Source organism: Strix aluco, chromosome 6, assembly GCF_031877795.1.
Source record: "Strix aluco isolate bStrAlu1 chromosome 6, bStrAlu1.hap1, whole genome shotgun sequence".
Taxonomy (NCBI): domain Eukaryota; kingdom Metazoa; phylum Chordata; class Aves; order Strigiformes; family Strigidae; genus Strix; species Strix aluco.
Window position 1 is genome coordinate 11,641,256 of NC_133936.1, and position 17,341 is coordinate 11,658,596.

At 35.3% G+C, this 17,341-nt stretch overlaps 1 protein-coding gene across 10 annotated transcripts in view; it reads left to right on the forward strand.

Annotated features, from left to right (window-relative positions):
- ZNF148 (zinc finger protein 148) overlaps positions 1-17,341 on the forward strand; it is a 53,458-nt gene that overhangs the window by 26,932 nt on the left and 9,185 nt on the right. For 4 of the 10 annotated variants that reach the window (XM_074828681.1, XM_074828684.1, XM_074828683.1 and 1 more), the window contains 3 exons: positions 137-220; positions 6,163-6,281; positions 6,612-16,462. In XM_074828681.1, coding sequence (XP_074684782.1) covers positions 137-220; positions 6,163-6,281; positions 6,612-8,204 — 1,796 coding nt within the window. In that variant the 3' untranslated portion in view covers positions 8,205-16,462. The other 6 variants (XM_074828686.1, XM_074828685.1, XR_012623755.1 and 3 more) reach the window with 5 other exon arrangements.

Below are 17,341 nucleotides of genomic sequence, written 5' to 3' on the forward strand. Positions count from 1 at the left end.
TTTTGGTATTAGAGTATTTTTGGAATTCGCTCAGATGCTGGTTTTTTAATAGATATTTTAATATTCCTCAAAAGTAGTTATCAGAAACAACAGTGTGTAGTTATTAACTTATGGATGTGGAATTATATTGTTCAAGGTGAAAAACCATTTCAGTGCAGTCAGTGCGACATGCGTTTCATACAGAAGTACCTGCTACAGAGGCATGAGAAGATTCATACTGGTGAGTATAGTGCCTTGAGTATCTTTACTGGCGTGCTTAAAAACTGTTTCCCCACTCAGGCAAGGTTTCTGGTAATAAGTATGCAGCCTAAAACCCTGTTGTAGTTTGTTTTAACTTAACAGATGTTATAAAACTTTTAAAAATAAATCAGTTCTGTGCTTTCAACTTGCTCCACTTTCCTTTGGCTGTAAAGTGAATATAAACTCTAGTAAGCAAATCTGAAAGTAGTATTCTATAAATAACCCCAGGGTAGCAAGTCCTGAAGTTTGTGCATTCATAAAAGTTAAGGTTTGTTAAGCTGTTCTATCTTTTGTTGCATGAGGTTAAATCAGACAATGGGGACTTCCAAATTACATTTCAGTAGATTTATTTATTTATTTATTTATTTATTTTGGAATTTGATGGAAAAGTGCCAGGACTAAAATGGCCAAAATGCCTAACCCCAAAGGTATTAGTATCAGCTTTACTTTTCACTTTTCACTTTTTTTTTTTTTTTGAAAGGTTTAATTCAGAACTGTTCTAAAAATAAGAGCCTTAGTTTAAAAATACTCAATATAGGTCAAATAAGGCCCAAAGTTTTAAGCCAAAGTGAGTTAAAGTTTATACATGTTACTTTTTTATCTTCTTGCACCACACAAAACCACATTCTTTAACAGGTTTGGCTTCATTGGGTTTTTGGCATTTTGGTGCATGGCCTTTCAATCCCTCTTTAAATATTTTGTAATATGGTCCCTTTGGACTAGATGCCAGTTTCTCAGCCTCTTTTTCAGAAAAGCAGAGCTGGTGAATGTGCACAGTGTTTCTTGGCTGTAGCATTTAAATGGATATGAAAGCTACTAACACGCAGTGCAGTGTGTGCATGTGTAAGAGTTGAGAGGGAGAAAAAACTCTGCAAAATGAATTTTCAGAGCAGTGTACAGGGAGTTACATGCACAAACACCCTGTTGTTCATGGGATTTTTGTATCCTAGGTTGCCATGAGTCCAGACTAAGTAGGTTTCCTTCAGCCAGTCAGCCACAGAAGAGTCCTCCATTCTTCTGTCCAGTGTCTTTGTTCTGTTCCTAGTCTTTCCTCTGACTCTGAATTGGTGAACCATGCTGCCTCCACGTTGTGTAGATACTATTCTTGAAAAGAATGCTCATTCACTCTCTTCCATCTATCTGCCCCCACACCTCCCCCCCCCCCCCCCCAAAGGCAAAAATTTAAGTGCAGTCTTCACATTTTTCAGAAGATTTTTTTTTTTCCTAAATTAGGATTATTCCCTGTACGTGGCTTTCAAAATGAGAGTCTGGGCAATATAGTTAATTAACACTTGACTGCAAATATTTTATAAATAGATTTAATTATCTCTTTAAATTCAACTTCTAGCTCTAATGAGAATTCTGTGTTGATTGTAAGCTCTGGAGGGAGGGTGTGGAGGGGGGGGGGGGGGGCTTGCAGGTTTTTTGCCAGTTCTTACATGTACTAGTCTTGTTTAGCAGAGAAAAAGGTGCCATTTAACAAATTAACCATATTGTTATCTGACTTTTTTAGATAACTGTTTTCCTCAGCATCCTGAGGTGTAGTTTGTTTGTTTCTCAGAAAATTGAAGATGGTGCTTGTGTTTCAATTGTTGAATTATGGGTGTTTTCCTAGGTGACAGCTAGTAGATGGTTAGGAGAAAACATGTAAGACCCAGCTTCCAGGAAAAGCTTTTTTGAAGACTGTTTCGTTAGCAAGTATTTGACTAGTGCTTAATATTTGGCTCGGCCCAGTTATAGTATAGCTAATTGGCATTCTACCTTCCTGTCTGTGCTTTCACTTCTATATGACAGTATTCACTACTGGGCCTTAGCTGTTTGTGTAGCATTACTCTGTTGTTCAGGACTGCATAACTGAACCCATCCAGAAAAGATGAATTTTCAGCTTGCTTCTCTCACCAGAAGGTGAGCAGTGGGTCTGTGTTTCACTTTGATGGAAGTAAAGGAAAGTTAGTTGTCTTTGTACTATACTCTTTTAAGAAATATACTTATAAATTCAATACTGTATTTTTTTTCTTTTTATTTTGCATTTTTATCTCTCTGCTTTTAGCACCAGCTTTTGTACAGTGTTCAAAACACTGATGAAGAACAGGATGTTTGTTACTCTTTTAAGATGTTTGTCAAATTTTCCAGTTTGTTTTAAGCCAATTGAAGACAGCGGTAACACTCAGAAGCCCCATTTTATGCCTGTTACAAGCCCTGAATTTACAGGTGCTCCAGCTAGTTCCAGTGTGATTTGAATTCGGTTCTCTGAACCACTCCTTCAAATGAAATGTTGTGAGGGAGTTGGGAAGCAATCAATGAACAGCCGTATTCTGTGTAAATAATTAAATAGTTGCATCTAAAAGCAGACATTGCATTAATACAAAATTCACTTACTAGAAATAATTGTATGTAGAGGAGGACAGCAGTGCTAGAACCCTGCTGCTAAACTTGCCACTAATGATACAGAAAACTGCCATGTCAGTTGTGAGAGAGGGAAGAATCATTGGTACACAAACATTTTCATATTTTGAGTTTACTAGGCTCATGAAGATGCTGATTTTTTTTTTTTTCCAAATATGTCTGCTTTCTTTTTGCTTAGAGATGTTTCTATATACCTTACCCACTCATGCGTTCATGTGTCCTAATTCTGTAACCCACCCTACTTTCCATTTTAAACACAAAAAATGAGATTACATTTTTTAAAAAATAAAGCAACATGGGGCTAACCATTCAAGCGCCTTATTATTCAGTCATGCTGCTTTTTTATTGCCTTCTTTGGTATTTTATAATTTGTATTTTGTCTGTTTAAATTTTAAAATGCCTGGGGGTTTATAATTGTTACAGCCTTCATACACATAGTATTTGTACTACGCTTTATAAATAGTTCTATTGCTCAGTTTTAATAGATTTCCAACACAGACACAAAACATAGGTTGTTTTCATAAATAATGCATATAATTATTGTATTGTATTTTTAAATTTTGACTTTTTTTTCCCCACATCTGATTCTTTCCCACTCAGCAAGATGTTTCAGAAAAATATGTCCTGGATTCTCCCTACATTAGCAAAAGGTTGTTATTAATGATCTCCTCTATTTGTGATAGATCCTGTTTGAAAAGTACAACAAAATTGCAGTAGGCATCTGAAGTTTCAGGCTTCTGCTAGGAAGAAATTATTATAGGAAGAATATCTTCATATTAATTTTTAATCTTTTTCTAACATTATCTTCCTTGTGAAGACTAAAGCAAAAATTAAGTATGGTATCAGTTTCACAAAGTGTTTCTTAATCTTACTTCCAGAGTGTTCTGGAATTCTACTGAAAAAAATTATTTTCTGTGTTGTGCTGAGTAATTCAAGGGCAGTGTCCCCAAACTTTTCTTCCTGTTGAGGTGTGGCCAGCAGTGCCTTCTTATGTACTCTCAAAGTCTCCAAAATAGCTGGTGGTGATGATACTCTGCAATAAAAAATCTCAGAACCCCTGTTTGGCCCTATTTAAGCCTTGACAAGGGAATAGGTAGCTGGGAGAGTCTTCTGCCATCAAATGGCCAGCTTGAGTAGACAAATGTTGAGGACCTCTGTGACCATTCATTTACAGAAATGGGTGTAAGGCTGAAGGTAAGTGTATTAATGAAATGTTCTGCATTTCCTGGGATAGCAGGGTAGCTTCTCAAAGGGCTGTTCAAAGCTAGAAGAAGACTCAGCTGTCTTGCTTCTCTTGATTTGGTTTGGCTTCTGTAAGGCTCAGGATAGTTTTCATCCTAAACAGCTGCTCCTTTCTCAAAAAAAAAAAAAAAAAGAAAATCTAAGATAGTGTGAAAGCAAATGTCCAGACAATGTAAGGAGAAGTTGTTTGAAGGAGCGATTTAAAAGAAACACAAAGTAGAACAGTGGAGCAAAGGGAAAGAAAACAGTAAGTAACAAGGATTAAGTGGTTGTCTTTGGGGATGGAAGAGTTTCCATATATTGAACAAGAACAATGAGACCTAAATGTTCTTGCCTCATCTTCTTTAACAGTGAAGCCAAGGATTGGTATTTGATTCAGAAAGTCTTGTCAGGCATGGTGCAAGTAAAACACCGTGGTAGTAAGAGTACCTAATGAATAAAGAGAACATGAAGAATGAAATTGGAGTTTGAAAATTAGGAAATAGACCAGAGAGGAGAATTTGCTTATAGACAGTATGAGAGAGGATTATATGATAGGCATTATAATTTATAAAGGGTGCTGAAAAAAAAAATTATGGTGATTATTAATAAGCAAGAAATGCTAAAAGTTAGTCTCTGACTAAATGTGAAAGAAGAGTTAGGATGCTGAGGTTGTGAGCCTGTAGAGAAAGAACTGATGGAAGCTGAGAGATCTTAGGAGAGGAGATAATTTGATTTAGAAGAGAATAAATTGGAATAATTTCATCCGAAAAAGGGATTGGCTGAGAATCCACATGGAGAGGTAAGAATTAATAATTTGAAATAGGGCATAGGCTTACAAAGAGAGAGTTTTAGAAAATGCTTGGAATTAAGAAGGTTGAAACTCTGGACATTAATGATCTGACCAGGAGCAAATGTGTGGGTGATACAGATATTTTCCATTCTAGTTTCTATAAATACTGGCATCTTATTTTAAGGTACCGTATTTCCATTTTAGAAGGATGTAGCTAAATACCTCAATTCTAAATGGAAAAGATATATTCTAACAACATTTAAAATAATAAATTAATTTATTAACATTTTAATAATTAATGACTAGTAATAATTAGTTCATAAAATAATTTTAAAGAATAAAACTACCTCAGAAAAATAGAAATAGTCTGTGTATTTCTGCAAACAAAAGAAAGATGGTTTATATCCCAAAAATCAGTGCAGTACAGTATTCAGAACAAAGAGGATGTTGACAGATGCTGCCAAGACAATCCCTGATCTCTATGTCAGTTCAAAAGATTTCACAGTAAATATTAAGAGGAAAGGTTACTGTTGTTCAGGGTGAGTTCTATTAAATAATAGTGAACTTCTGTAAAAGCAAAACTAACTTTTCAATGCGCTTGGCGTTTTTAGGTTTTGTCAGAGAAACCTAGAAAATAAAAATATCAGAGGGAAGATGTAAGGCAGAAGTTAAAAGAAATAAAAATAGAGTTACTCCATGTTCTGAAAGGATCATTGCAGGGCTTCTTTGTGAGGAAAAACAAAGGGAGAACTGAAGATGAATTCAGGGCAAGAAATATTGTCTGAATTAACATTTCATGAAAGTAAAAACCAAAACCCAAACCAACCAAACAAAACAACCAACCAGAAAAACTTGTAAGTATGCAAATGCCAGTTCAGCTACAGAGGTTTCTTGTTTTCAGATCAATTTTTAAAATAAAATATTTTAAAATTAATTTTTTTTTTTTTTAACATTTAGGTTCCAACCAAAATAGTAGGCTTTTTTCCAGAGCAGTTACTTCAATTCTACATACAGATAAGGGAAGAAAATACAGAAAATACAGAGCACCCTACAAAAATGTTAAATTGAAAGCTTGGAAATGCATAATTCTCTTCTAGAAGGGCTGGGTTTGAGTTAATGAGTTGGTGACAGAATTGAGGTATTTTTATATGATCATCTGTGCTAAAAAAAAATTATGTAGCAGCAGTTCAGGACGGCTATCTTTGCAGTTCTTCGTTTGTTAGGTTTAATACAGATATCTGCACCTACATTAGAAAGAGGGGATAAGAATTTAATTTTAAAGGTGATTTAGTGTAAAAGCTTAAAATAATTTTGAGGCGTCAGCTACTGAGTACTGGGAAAACAGTAATGTGAGCAAGCCCTATGTTGTTTCTCAATAGCAACAGACTAAATCCTCTTCTTTATTACTTCTAATAGAGAATGTAGTATGTGACCTGGTAATTGTATGGAAGAACATGGATTAGGTTTTTTTTAGATTAACATTGCTATGTGTTTTTTACCAGGTGAAAAGCCATTTCGTTGTGATGAATGTGGTATGAGGTTTATTCAGAAGTATCACATGGAAAGGCACAAAAGAACTCACAGTGGAGAGAAGCCTTACCAGTGTGAATATTGTTTGCAGGTAAGATGACTTAGTGAAATCTTTCACAATTGAAAAATAAGACACCAGTCAGTTCCCAAGTACTACAGATAGGACTTTCTCCAGATGTTGTGGTCATGTGCATACAAATAAATTTATAATGAATGTTTTTTCTGTTAAGGTGGGTGGTCTTGGTGCGTAGGTGGAGCAGTCACAACTGTCCGTGCTTGATTTTATTGATTATATACTGTTTAACATTTAATTAGAAGTCAGTAAAGTGGATTAATTGTCAAGTAAATTTGTTAGAATGAAAGGTTTCTTTTCTTTCTGCTAGTATATTTCTGTAATGATAATAATAAAAATCTTTTGCAGTATTTCTCCAGGACTGATCGTGTGCTGAAACATAAACGTATGTGCCATGAGAACCGTGACAAGAAACCGAACAGAAGTGCCACCAAAGTTGGCTTTTTGCCATCAGAGGAAGATTCTGGTTTCTCTATGCCTATGAAAGACAGCTCCTTGCCAAAGAAGAAAAGGCAGAAAACAGAGAAAACAAAATCTGGGGATAAGGAATGTACAGATAAGTCAGAACAGAAGAAGGACAAAAATGACTATTTGCCTTTGTACTCTTCTAGTACTAAAGTAAAAGATGAATACATGGTAGCGGAATATGCTGTTGAGATGCCACATTCTTCAGTCAGTGGAACGCACTTAGAAGAAGCAAATTCTGGAGAAATACACCCACCTAAGCTCGTTCTCAAAAAAGTTAACAGCAAGAGGAGTCTGAAACAGCCACTTGAGCAAAGTCAAACCATTTCACCTTTATCTACGTATGAAGACAACAAGGTCTCAAAGTATGCCTTTGATCTTGTGGATAAGCAAAGTTTACTGGACTCTGAAGGTAATGCTGACATTGATCAAGTTGACACATTACAGGAAGGGCCCAGTAAACCTGTACACAGCAGCACTAATTATGATGATGCAATGCAGTTTTTAAAGAAAAAGAGGTATCTACAAGCTACTAGTAATAACAGTAGAGAATATGCCTTGAATGTAAGTACCATAGCATCTCAACCTTCGGTAACACAGGCAGCTGTAGCCAGCGTCATTGATGAAACTGCTACAGCCTCAATATTAGACACCCAGGCACTGAATGTTGAAATTAAAGGTAACCATGACAAAAATGTCATTCCAGATGAGGTACTGCAAACTCTGTTAGATCATTACTCACACAAGGCTAATGGACAACATGAGATATCTTTCAGTGTGGCTGACACCGAGGTGACCTCCAGTATATCAATCAATTCTTCTGAAGTATCTGAGGTCACCCAATCTGAGACAGTTGGAACAAGCTCTCAAGCTTCTTCATCAGATAAAGCTAGTATGTTACAAGAATATTCAAAGTTTTTACAACAAGCTTTGGACAGAACTAGCCAAAATGATGCCTATTTGAACAACCCGAGCCTTAATTTTGTGACTGATAACCAGACTCTTACAACCCAGCCAGCATTTCCTTCCATGGAGAAGGTCTACACGTCTATACCCGTCAATAGCTTTCGATCGGGAATGAACTCTCCATTAAGAACAACTCCAGACAAGTCTCATTTTGGACTAATGGTTGGTGATTCGCAGCACCCTTTTCCCTTTTCAGGTGATGAGGCAAATCATTCTTCTTCCTCCTCTACACAGGACTTCTTGGATCAAGTGACTTCTCAGAAGAAAGCAGAGGCACAGCCGGTTCATCAAGCATATCAAATTAGCTCCTTTGAGCAGCCTTTTAGAGCTCAGTACCATGGGGCAAGAGCTGGAATATCATCTCAGTTTAGCACTGCCAATGGACAGGTGAACCTTCGGGGACCAGGGACAAGTGCTGATTTCCCAGAATTTCCCTTGGTGAATGTAAATGATAGCAGAGCTGGGATGACTTCATCACCTGATGCCACAACGGGCCAGACTTTTGGCTAAGAAATCTTTGTAAATAATACTGGCACTTTAGAACACATTTGTCAAAAGGGGGTTGCTCTGTATAAGATGGAATTCTGTACAGCTTTTAAGAGCGCTATGTTAAAACAAAAGTAAGCTGACATTAGCAAGACCAATAACTGCTTCTTTCTTTTTTTCTTTTTTTTTTTTTTTTTTTTTTGGTTAGTCACCAGTCATTGAACTGCCTGATGTTGGTGCCCCTATCAAAGGCAGTTTATTATTCACTTGTTTGAATCCAGAAAATATTTTACCTTCTATGAAATTTAAAATAAACAAAATCCCCAGGTAAGACTTTCCCCCGTGATTGTTTCCTTACTGGTTTCCTTGTATGGTTTGGGAGGACAGTTTATTGTCTGATACTATTCATATTGTCATTTCTAAGCTTGTCAGCATAGTCATTGCTCTTCAGCAGGGAATCAACATTTGCTAAACACACAGAATAAACAAGTTTCAAAGTCAAGCAAATATGGCTTTAAAAGATGGCAAATTTTCTACAAAAATAATCTTTCTTCCGTCTCTCAAAAATAATTTTAGACCATATGCCCTTTATTTCTGCTTTGCATTACCTTGAGTTGTGTTTGGAGGAAAAAATGAATTCTGATAGACTAACTCTACTATTTAAAAGTCTAATTAATTTAAAATACTTTAAACACTTTTTTAAGCAAAATGTCTAACTGCTAAAGCCTTTACTTCATTCCTGAAGTAATGTGTATTTCTTTGTACAGCTGAATCTAGATGTAACTTTTTAATGACTTTTTCATATGCAGATACCAAGATTTTGAAGTTTTAGTTAAAATACTCTGTAGATGACATTCCCAGTTGCATAATGCTTACACAAACTGTGTATTCCAAGATTTAAAAGCTTAATTGTACCTTACCATACATGCTCATAATGATTAACATAGAGCACTTAGTTAACCTGATAGTTTTTGATTTCTCAAAAAATAAAACCATTGTTAGATTTTTAGGTTTGATACGGTTGCATCATGTTCATCTCATACACCTCCAATAATTCTTTTTAATATACTTGAGATTGGGTATTCTTAGCTTCTGTAAAAATTGTTTTAATTCTCTGTCTAGAATTTTGACAATTCAGATCATAACATTTATTGAAGTATCCCTGAAAGCTGAAGAAGTGGGCATTCAAATTCCCTATCTTTTTAGTGTTTGCTTAGTGAAAGTTGTTACAATTTCACCAACCAAAACTGCTGAATAATACTAGTGAACAGGATTCTTTTTCCAGCATAGGCGAGTGATCAGAAGTTTTTGTTGCATTTCACCATATAAATAAACTACAAAGACTATCCCTGTACCATGAATATGTTTTTTTGAATAGTACTTTGTCTTGAAGTATCCAGTATGGTACGATAAGTAGTTCTGTGTGCATTTTTAAGGTGGTAAGATTTGAGTAGCATAACTATTGTGTAGTTTAAGTTAACAAGTTACGGATTTTTGAACTGTATGTTCATTCTATTGCACCTTCCCTAAAGGGACACTGTCTGGTAGTTTAAGGCAGTTTAAGCCTAATGTAGGCTGATTAACCAGGGAAAAACACACACACACACACGTATATATATAAGTATGTATATGGTGTTTTTTTTTTAAATAGGATTGCATACATCTTTTTACAGCACTATTGCTAGCTGCTATCTATCGCTCAGATGAAGCCATCAGCTAGGAGAAAAGACTGCATCTCAAGGGGCTAACATATAGCCTGTCCTTTAGGAAAGGACTTGAGCAGGACGTGTAACAGTTCTCACCTCTTCCCAAAGCAGTAGCACAATTTTTCTGAATTTTCATTACTAGGAAACTGATCCCACTCTGTCTCTTTTTCCCTTATGGTAGCACTAACTTTACTTGGTACAGCCGAGGGAGAAAGTGCATTTATTATCCATAGCTTGCTTCTTACATTGATAAGAAATACAATTTATGTAAACTTCTTACTTAATACTTTTGTATAAGAAAACGGTTCTGTTTTGGTTCATTGACCCTGTGTATAATATAGGAAGCTGTTTCAGCGTGCTATGACTTACCAGTAATTTTGTCTGAATATTTGGCCCCGAGTTAGGAAGAATGAGCATCAAGGGAGAAAACTAAATTCCTTATGGATTATCAATGATACATTTAAAGAAATTTCTTTGAAATAATATTTAAAAACTGATTCATGTGTCTCTGTTTTGCTTTCTTTATGGTCAGTTTGGTTTTTTGATTTTTCCATTCTGTGTTGCACAGACATAATACATATGGCCCCTATATCCCAGGAAGCCACCTCTTGTAACGTGTGTTTCATTTTCAGTGTTTCATTTCCATGACATCCTAGCTTGTGTTGCCTGAATAATACTGTGTTGGCATCTTTGTCCTGTAGTTGCAAATAGATGGCCATTGATAGTACTATTTGTTAAATACAACAAGCAGTAAAAGCAAAAAAAAAAAAAAAAAAAGACTGTATTATTACTGCACATCTCTGGCCCCATAAGGAGGTAAGGAATAAAGCCTCCTCCTCCCTAAGGAGATTGACTCAGCTTTATTTTAAAAAGTTACTGCATGGATACTCTGCTGTGAGAAAGTGATTGAGGAGTAGGAAGGAGTAGCTCTCACTCCATCCCATCTTCACACTTAGGAATTGCTACTTGGATGCATGAGGGAGCAAGCTGTTGTACCGAGCGAAGGAACTTGCTCTTCCCTAGAGCAAAGTGGGAATCATCTGAGGAATTTATGTCCTTACGTCACAGCTCATTCCCTAGCCTGCTGCTGAGCCATTACAGCTATACTCCGTGCCTTAGGACAGGTTGTGAAGTCCCCATCTAGCCCACAGGGACTATCTCATAGGATTCTTCCACGTGTACAATTAAAGCGGTGGTGTGAATTGTTGATCCACAGATGCTTGAAGCTTTCTGTACTGGAGGAGTTAACCAAATATACTGCTATGAGTTCCTGAGTACATGCACTTTCGTTCTGGAATAAGCGTGTATGTAGTTCTGAGAAGTTGTAACTATGTAAAAAGCTTTTGCTTGTTTAATAATTGCATTATTTAATAACATTTTCCACTGCTCATGTTTTGCTGCTTTTAATCTGCTACAGATGCACACTCTTCATTTTGATCTGGTCGGTGTTCATTTTGTTAGTTTTCCACGTATGTCTGGAAAAAAGCAACTTTGGTTTTCTGTTCTGTTCTTGTACTGATATTGTTCAGTCGGTCAGCATAAGGCTGGGGTGAGCATTTATATTCCACAGAGCTAACAGCAGACATTCTTACTTAAAGGTCATGCAAGCGCTGAATGTGTGTGTGTGTGTAAGGTAGAATTTTTTGGGGATATCTCCTAGTCATAGAGGAATGATGATTTTTAAAAAAAGGAATTTGATGACATTTATTACCAAACTATATATATACACAATGTGTGTGTGTATATATATATATATCTGCACATATTAATAGGCCATATTTTGGTCCTAAATTACTTGACAGTGTCCCTTTTAGCATGAATCCTTTGATATGTTTTACCATTAATATAACAGACAATGAAGGAATCAGCTTGTAATGGTATACTAATAGGCATTTACATTTTCTTCATTTGATTTGAGAATGAATTAGTCATAAATTACAAGGTTTGGGGAGAAGGATTAACCATATGTATTACTGTATGTTGGCTTATGAATAACAACATAAATAATTTAAATTGGATGATAAAAGAACTGTTTATGATCTTGTGTCTCCTAGTGTTGTCTTTAGGAAAATTGTGTTTCAAGAAGAAAATAGGACAAGAAAGTGTTCATGTGAAATAACACTTGTATTATTTTTATATTGTACTTGTCAATTTTTTGGATGGCAGGAGCTTTTCATTGTTAATTGAGAAGTACAGTAAAATCTTGCTAATTCGCTGACCACTAATCAGAGCATCCGATAGGTTTATACATCCCTGATGGTCTATTCCCCACCTCTCTGCAATGGTCTAAAAAGTACTGTAGTGAGGTCTCATATTAGTAATACTGTACTACTTCACCCAAGTATACTGCAGAATCTATATGAGTATACTGGGAGGTACAAGAAGTATTGAAAACTAAATTGCAGCTGTCAAAATAAATGAGCAAAGTACATTTTGTGATGTGACATCCTTGCTTTTATTGCCTGCTTCTTCACTATTTTCAAAATTGTCATTTGTAAAGGGTTTCTAAGGCATTGCTGCGAATTATTTGGGTTCTACTGTAACTTTTGGAATTTATTCAAAAGTATTCATGTTCTCCTATGAAAACTTTCCACTTGACCAGATGCATTATATTCCATGCTTGTTCAGAATATTTTTATAGTATTTGTATCATATGTAGTAACTATTTGAAATGAACCAGAATATTTGGATGAATCCACTCTGAATTTTGCAGCATTGGATTACTTTATGTATGTATATTTGCTAACTAAATTTTCTTGGTTTTGAGAGCTTTGGGTTTTATTCTTCTTCATTTGTTTGTTTTAATACCATTATAAATCGCAGGGAAAATCCTAATACTCCTGGGAATCCATTTGGAAATTTTAGAAGGCAGAAATATGCTTATGCAGTCGGTACCAGTACACATGTGAACTTTCAAATTACATGGTTGGTACTGAAGCAAATGAATAACGTTACAGTTTCCTAGTGTTAAATGTTATACTAAAATGAAGCCTTGTAACTTTGAAAGTTCATTCAACTTACGGTAATGCATGTTTATGTTAGGCATGTAATGCATTTAGCTAAAACTTCCTTTGCAAAGGACAAGTACTAAGAGAGTATTACTGCTAATGAAAAGAAATGTCTTTAAGTTAAAATTGAAACTTTTGTTCAGTTTTAAATTGCTTTGTGTCAGGGAAATAAATTTATAGTCGCCTTTGCTCTACTCGGCATATAAAACCTTATGTTTCCTTTTTAAAATTACATCTTTTGATAGGAAACACAAACTGAGGCAAGCAAACATTTCTAAGAGTTGTTTCTTGCTTTCCTTAATCCAATGGATGAAAGGTAATATTGTGTAAACAACATTATTTTATTTTTTTATGCAATATCATGCTGTAAATATGATTTATCAAATAAGGATGTACCTATGATTGAATCTTTGATTCTGCACAGCTAGAGTTTAAATATAAATATAAATGTGTCTTGACAATCAAGGACTTATGTCAGTCTTCCTTTATGACGTTTCTTATTGTTATGCATTCCATTTGTTTGACTTGAGTATTTGTATTGTCTGTAAAGTATGTAATGTTTTTATAGCTTGTTTAAAAAACAAACAAAAAAGCCTGTAAATACATAGGAACTGATCACAGTACCGCTCTGTTAGAAGGCATATGATGATGTACTGTTTGTAAGCAATAATACATGACAGTGCTAACTTTACAAGTAGCATAAGGATAAGTTCCAAAAATACCTTTGGGAGTTAATAGCCTTGTTTGAGTTAATGAATATTCTTAATCATTTTTTTATAAATAAATTCAGATGTCCTCCTGCTGGAGTATATAACATTGTTTACACAGCACAATTTCAGTCACAGAGGGGACAGTCTTTAGATCTATGGCTTCGTCTGTACACACTTTGAGTAAGAAATGAATGGCTTGGCTGCACTTCTGCAAGATGAGGAAGACTGCAAAAGTTGAATAGCTGTGTCTCTAAAGGATGAGAGATACTATTCTGCTTCTGTGCTGATTCCTGACAATTCCTCTACTTAAAATTTGGGGTCTTTAAGTCCTGATATTGAACTGATGAGACTTGGGCCTCCAGTAGAAAGGAGTAGTTCTCTTCTTATTTCATATGCAGATAAACAGTGAACTTACAAGTCACCTCTTCATTTGAGTTGTGTATTTTTCAAATTATGAGCTATGAGATGATGAGATGGGTTTATTCCAATAAATAAACTAAATGTCAAACTTATAGTTTGAATTGAATAGATATTAGACTGTACAGAGCAGCATAACTATTTGAACAGTCATCACTGCTTTAGAACCCCCTACCCCCAATTTATAAATGTATATGACCTACATTTTATAGGAAAAAAATGTTTTTAAATGCTAGTCATTTATATAATATGTGCTTTGAAGGATTTGCTAGTCCACTTCTGTCACTTTTAGTACACTGGTATCTTTTATATGTAATGTATGCTTTTTATTATTATTATTATTATTATATTATTATTATTATTGTAGTAAAGCATTTCAGTAGGAGGAATTTTGCAACAGTATGAGGGGTTGAAATTTTCATTGTCAGAAATGAATTATACTGGACTTTGTCTGTGTAGTCTTGTCTTTCTTTTAATGCTGTCTGGAAGGGAACTTGGTATTCAATAAAGCAAGTGACCTCCTTTTATTTTGAAGGCATACTATGTAGTGTTGAATTGGATCTGGAAATATCATGACTTTGAAGACAGAGAAATTAGTACAAAATCTAGTGTACAGAATAAATTGTGTTATGAAAAACCTGATGATATATATAGTGGAACACTGTTACAGTGGATTTCTGATATAGTGTTATTTTCCTGAAGTTCATATGCCTTCTTTGTATTTCAATTAATAATAAAAAAAAAAATCCGTATGGATAAATTTAGGATAACAGGTTTATTTCAATGATTATACAGTATTTCTTTATCCTACAACATCTATACCGTCCCTTTATGATCAGACAAAAGACCGTAACCTGAATTCCATCAGTGAAAGTATGTATATAGGTGAGAGATGGTTTTGTAGGAACCTGAAAAGTATGAATTTGTATATTCCTTATGTTTCTGACAGAAATCAGTATCTGAGTCTTTCTTTATTCCTGTGAAATGAGGAATTTCTTGGTATCAAGTGAGAGAGTGTGTGTGTGGGGGTGGGTGTGGGGGTGTGTGTGTGTGTAGGTACATGAAAGATGTTTGGGTCTCATGGCAAAAATAATAAAAGTATAAAAGGATTTAATGTAGTTCAACATGTGACTTACATTTAATATGTAAAAGAAACATTTAAATTTCATAATTCAAAAAAGACAAAAATAGTTTTGCAGGAAACAAAACTAATTGGATAGCAGGCTTGACCAAATGAAATTTTTTGGTTAAACTTGATATATTTTAAATGATTCTATTTCTGCCTTTATTTCTGCCCTAAAAGCAACTTAAAATCTTTTAGGAGTTACTCTTCCTGTTCATTTGACTGTGAGTGTAATTTATATCATGGTTTACAAAATGTGGCATGAAGGATTGGATTGTTTTATCTGTATAATACAGTGAAAGATTGCTTTTTTTTTTTTTTACATAATCATGGTGAATGGTATTGTATTAGGATTGATTTATTCATTAAGTGACTTAATGAGTTTCATCACTTTTGACATTATTGTTTTCTTATGGTTAACTTAGTCTTTTTGGGTTTATAATACCCTTTATGTATTGTGATACTAAGGGAAGTTATGTTTTTGGTTTATTTTTAATTAAACTAATAGTTTGATAATTTATATTTGCAAATGATGCATTTTAAATGTGGTCACTTGCTGTTTGAAAAATAAAAATATAGAATACTGTTTTATGAATAGACTTAGCGGTATTTTTCATGTTAGATAATTTCAGACAAAATCTGTTTTCTTAATGAGACAGATGAAGGCATGTAAAGACACGTATCATTGTGCAAGAACTGAAATGGATACTTTCAACAATTAAATGAAATATTTAAATATTTGATTTGAGACATACAAAACGTATTTGGCTTTTTTTCCCCTTTGGATCTCCTTCTTGCCTCCTTTGATTATAGAAAACAGAATATCTGACCTTAATTTTAATCCTGGTCATTTTAGAAGATTGCCCTGGAATCACTTTAATAGAAACACTTAGTATTAGAACAGCTTTTCTTTTGTGATTTTTTATTTGCAGTAGTGGGAATTTAGTCAGTGCCAGCAACTCTTTATGTAAATAAGAATCAGGAGTTCGCTTTAATCTCAGTTGTAGGAAAGGTGAACTTGATTACTCAAGTTGTCAAGTCTATTGGATAACAATATGCCATGTGTGTGCTACATCATTTTGTAGCCTGTGTAGTATACAGAGTATTCGTTACATAGATTTTTCTATCATTGAAGCAAATATTTTTAAAATATTGAAGATCATAGCATTTATGTACTTATGAAACCAGAAATGTGCCCCATAGCATTAATTACTGATAATTTAGTTTTCCTGCCTTTATTTATTGATGTGCTAAAGGCGTCATTTTCCCTGAATCTTTTGGTAGGGTCCCTTCTGATAAAGACTTGATTTTTGTGAAATGTGTGGCTCTGTTGATTTTACTTCGTGTGAGAACAAGTTTTGTATAAGAAAGTTTTAAAAGTGGCACAATACCTTTTGAAGAGGAAAAAAATAAATCTAGTGAAGTCCTGTGTTAAGACTTGAGCCACGATCAGATGAGCACTGCAGAAGGAGCTGTCTGGGATGCCAGTGCCTCCCTGCCAGGCGGGTGCAGCCCCGGTCCTGGAGCCCGCAGAGTCCCTACCTGGGCGTTCGCCACCAGCCACCTCGGGGAACCTCTGGGGCAGCGGTGGCTGCATGAGAGGAGCTTTCCGTCTGGCCATGGCCTGAACCCCTTTGGAGGACACTTAACCCAGTTGACTGCATTTGCATGGTAGCAGAGAAAGGGCACGCAAGGGGTTCGCTCTAGGCTCTAACCCAGGGGACAGCAGCACTAGCAGGGATGGCCATGCACAGCCACAAGGTAGTAACAGATTAAATCAGCACGGACGTTTCTGAAATTGGCCTTGCTGCCCTTATTCAGTCCCTCTTAGCTGTGGGAGGCCATAGGCATTGCTGTCTTGTAGTGCCTTTACATGCTTCTGAAGTATGGAGTGAATACAGCAACATGACTTGATATGACTTTGTTTCAATATGACTCCAGTGTGCATGTTTTGGTATTGTTTTTTAAAATAGCCTATCAAGAGCTTAACGTGGTATGTTAACAGCCAGCCAGTGTAGTAACTACTTTTAATGGTTTCATGTTGAATAGTTTTAAATTGTGGGTGCACTCTGCAATATGCCTGAGTAAGTAGTGTCTGCATACTCAGCCACCCTGCTTGTCTTCAGCTTTGTTATGTTCATTAGCTATACTGATTTTTATTTGTTTTAATTATGCAGTGGAAATAAGAAATCAAAAC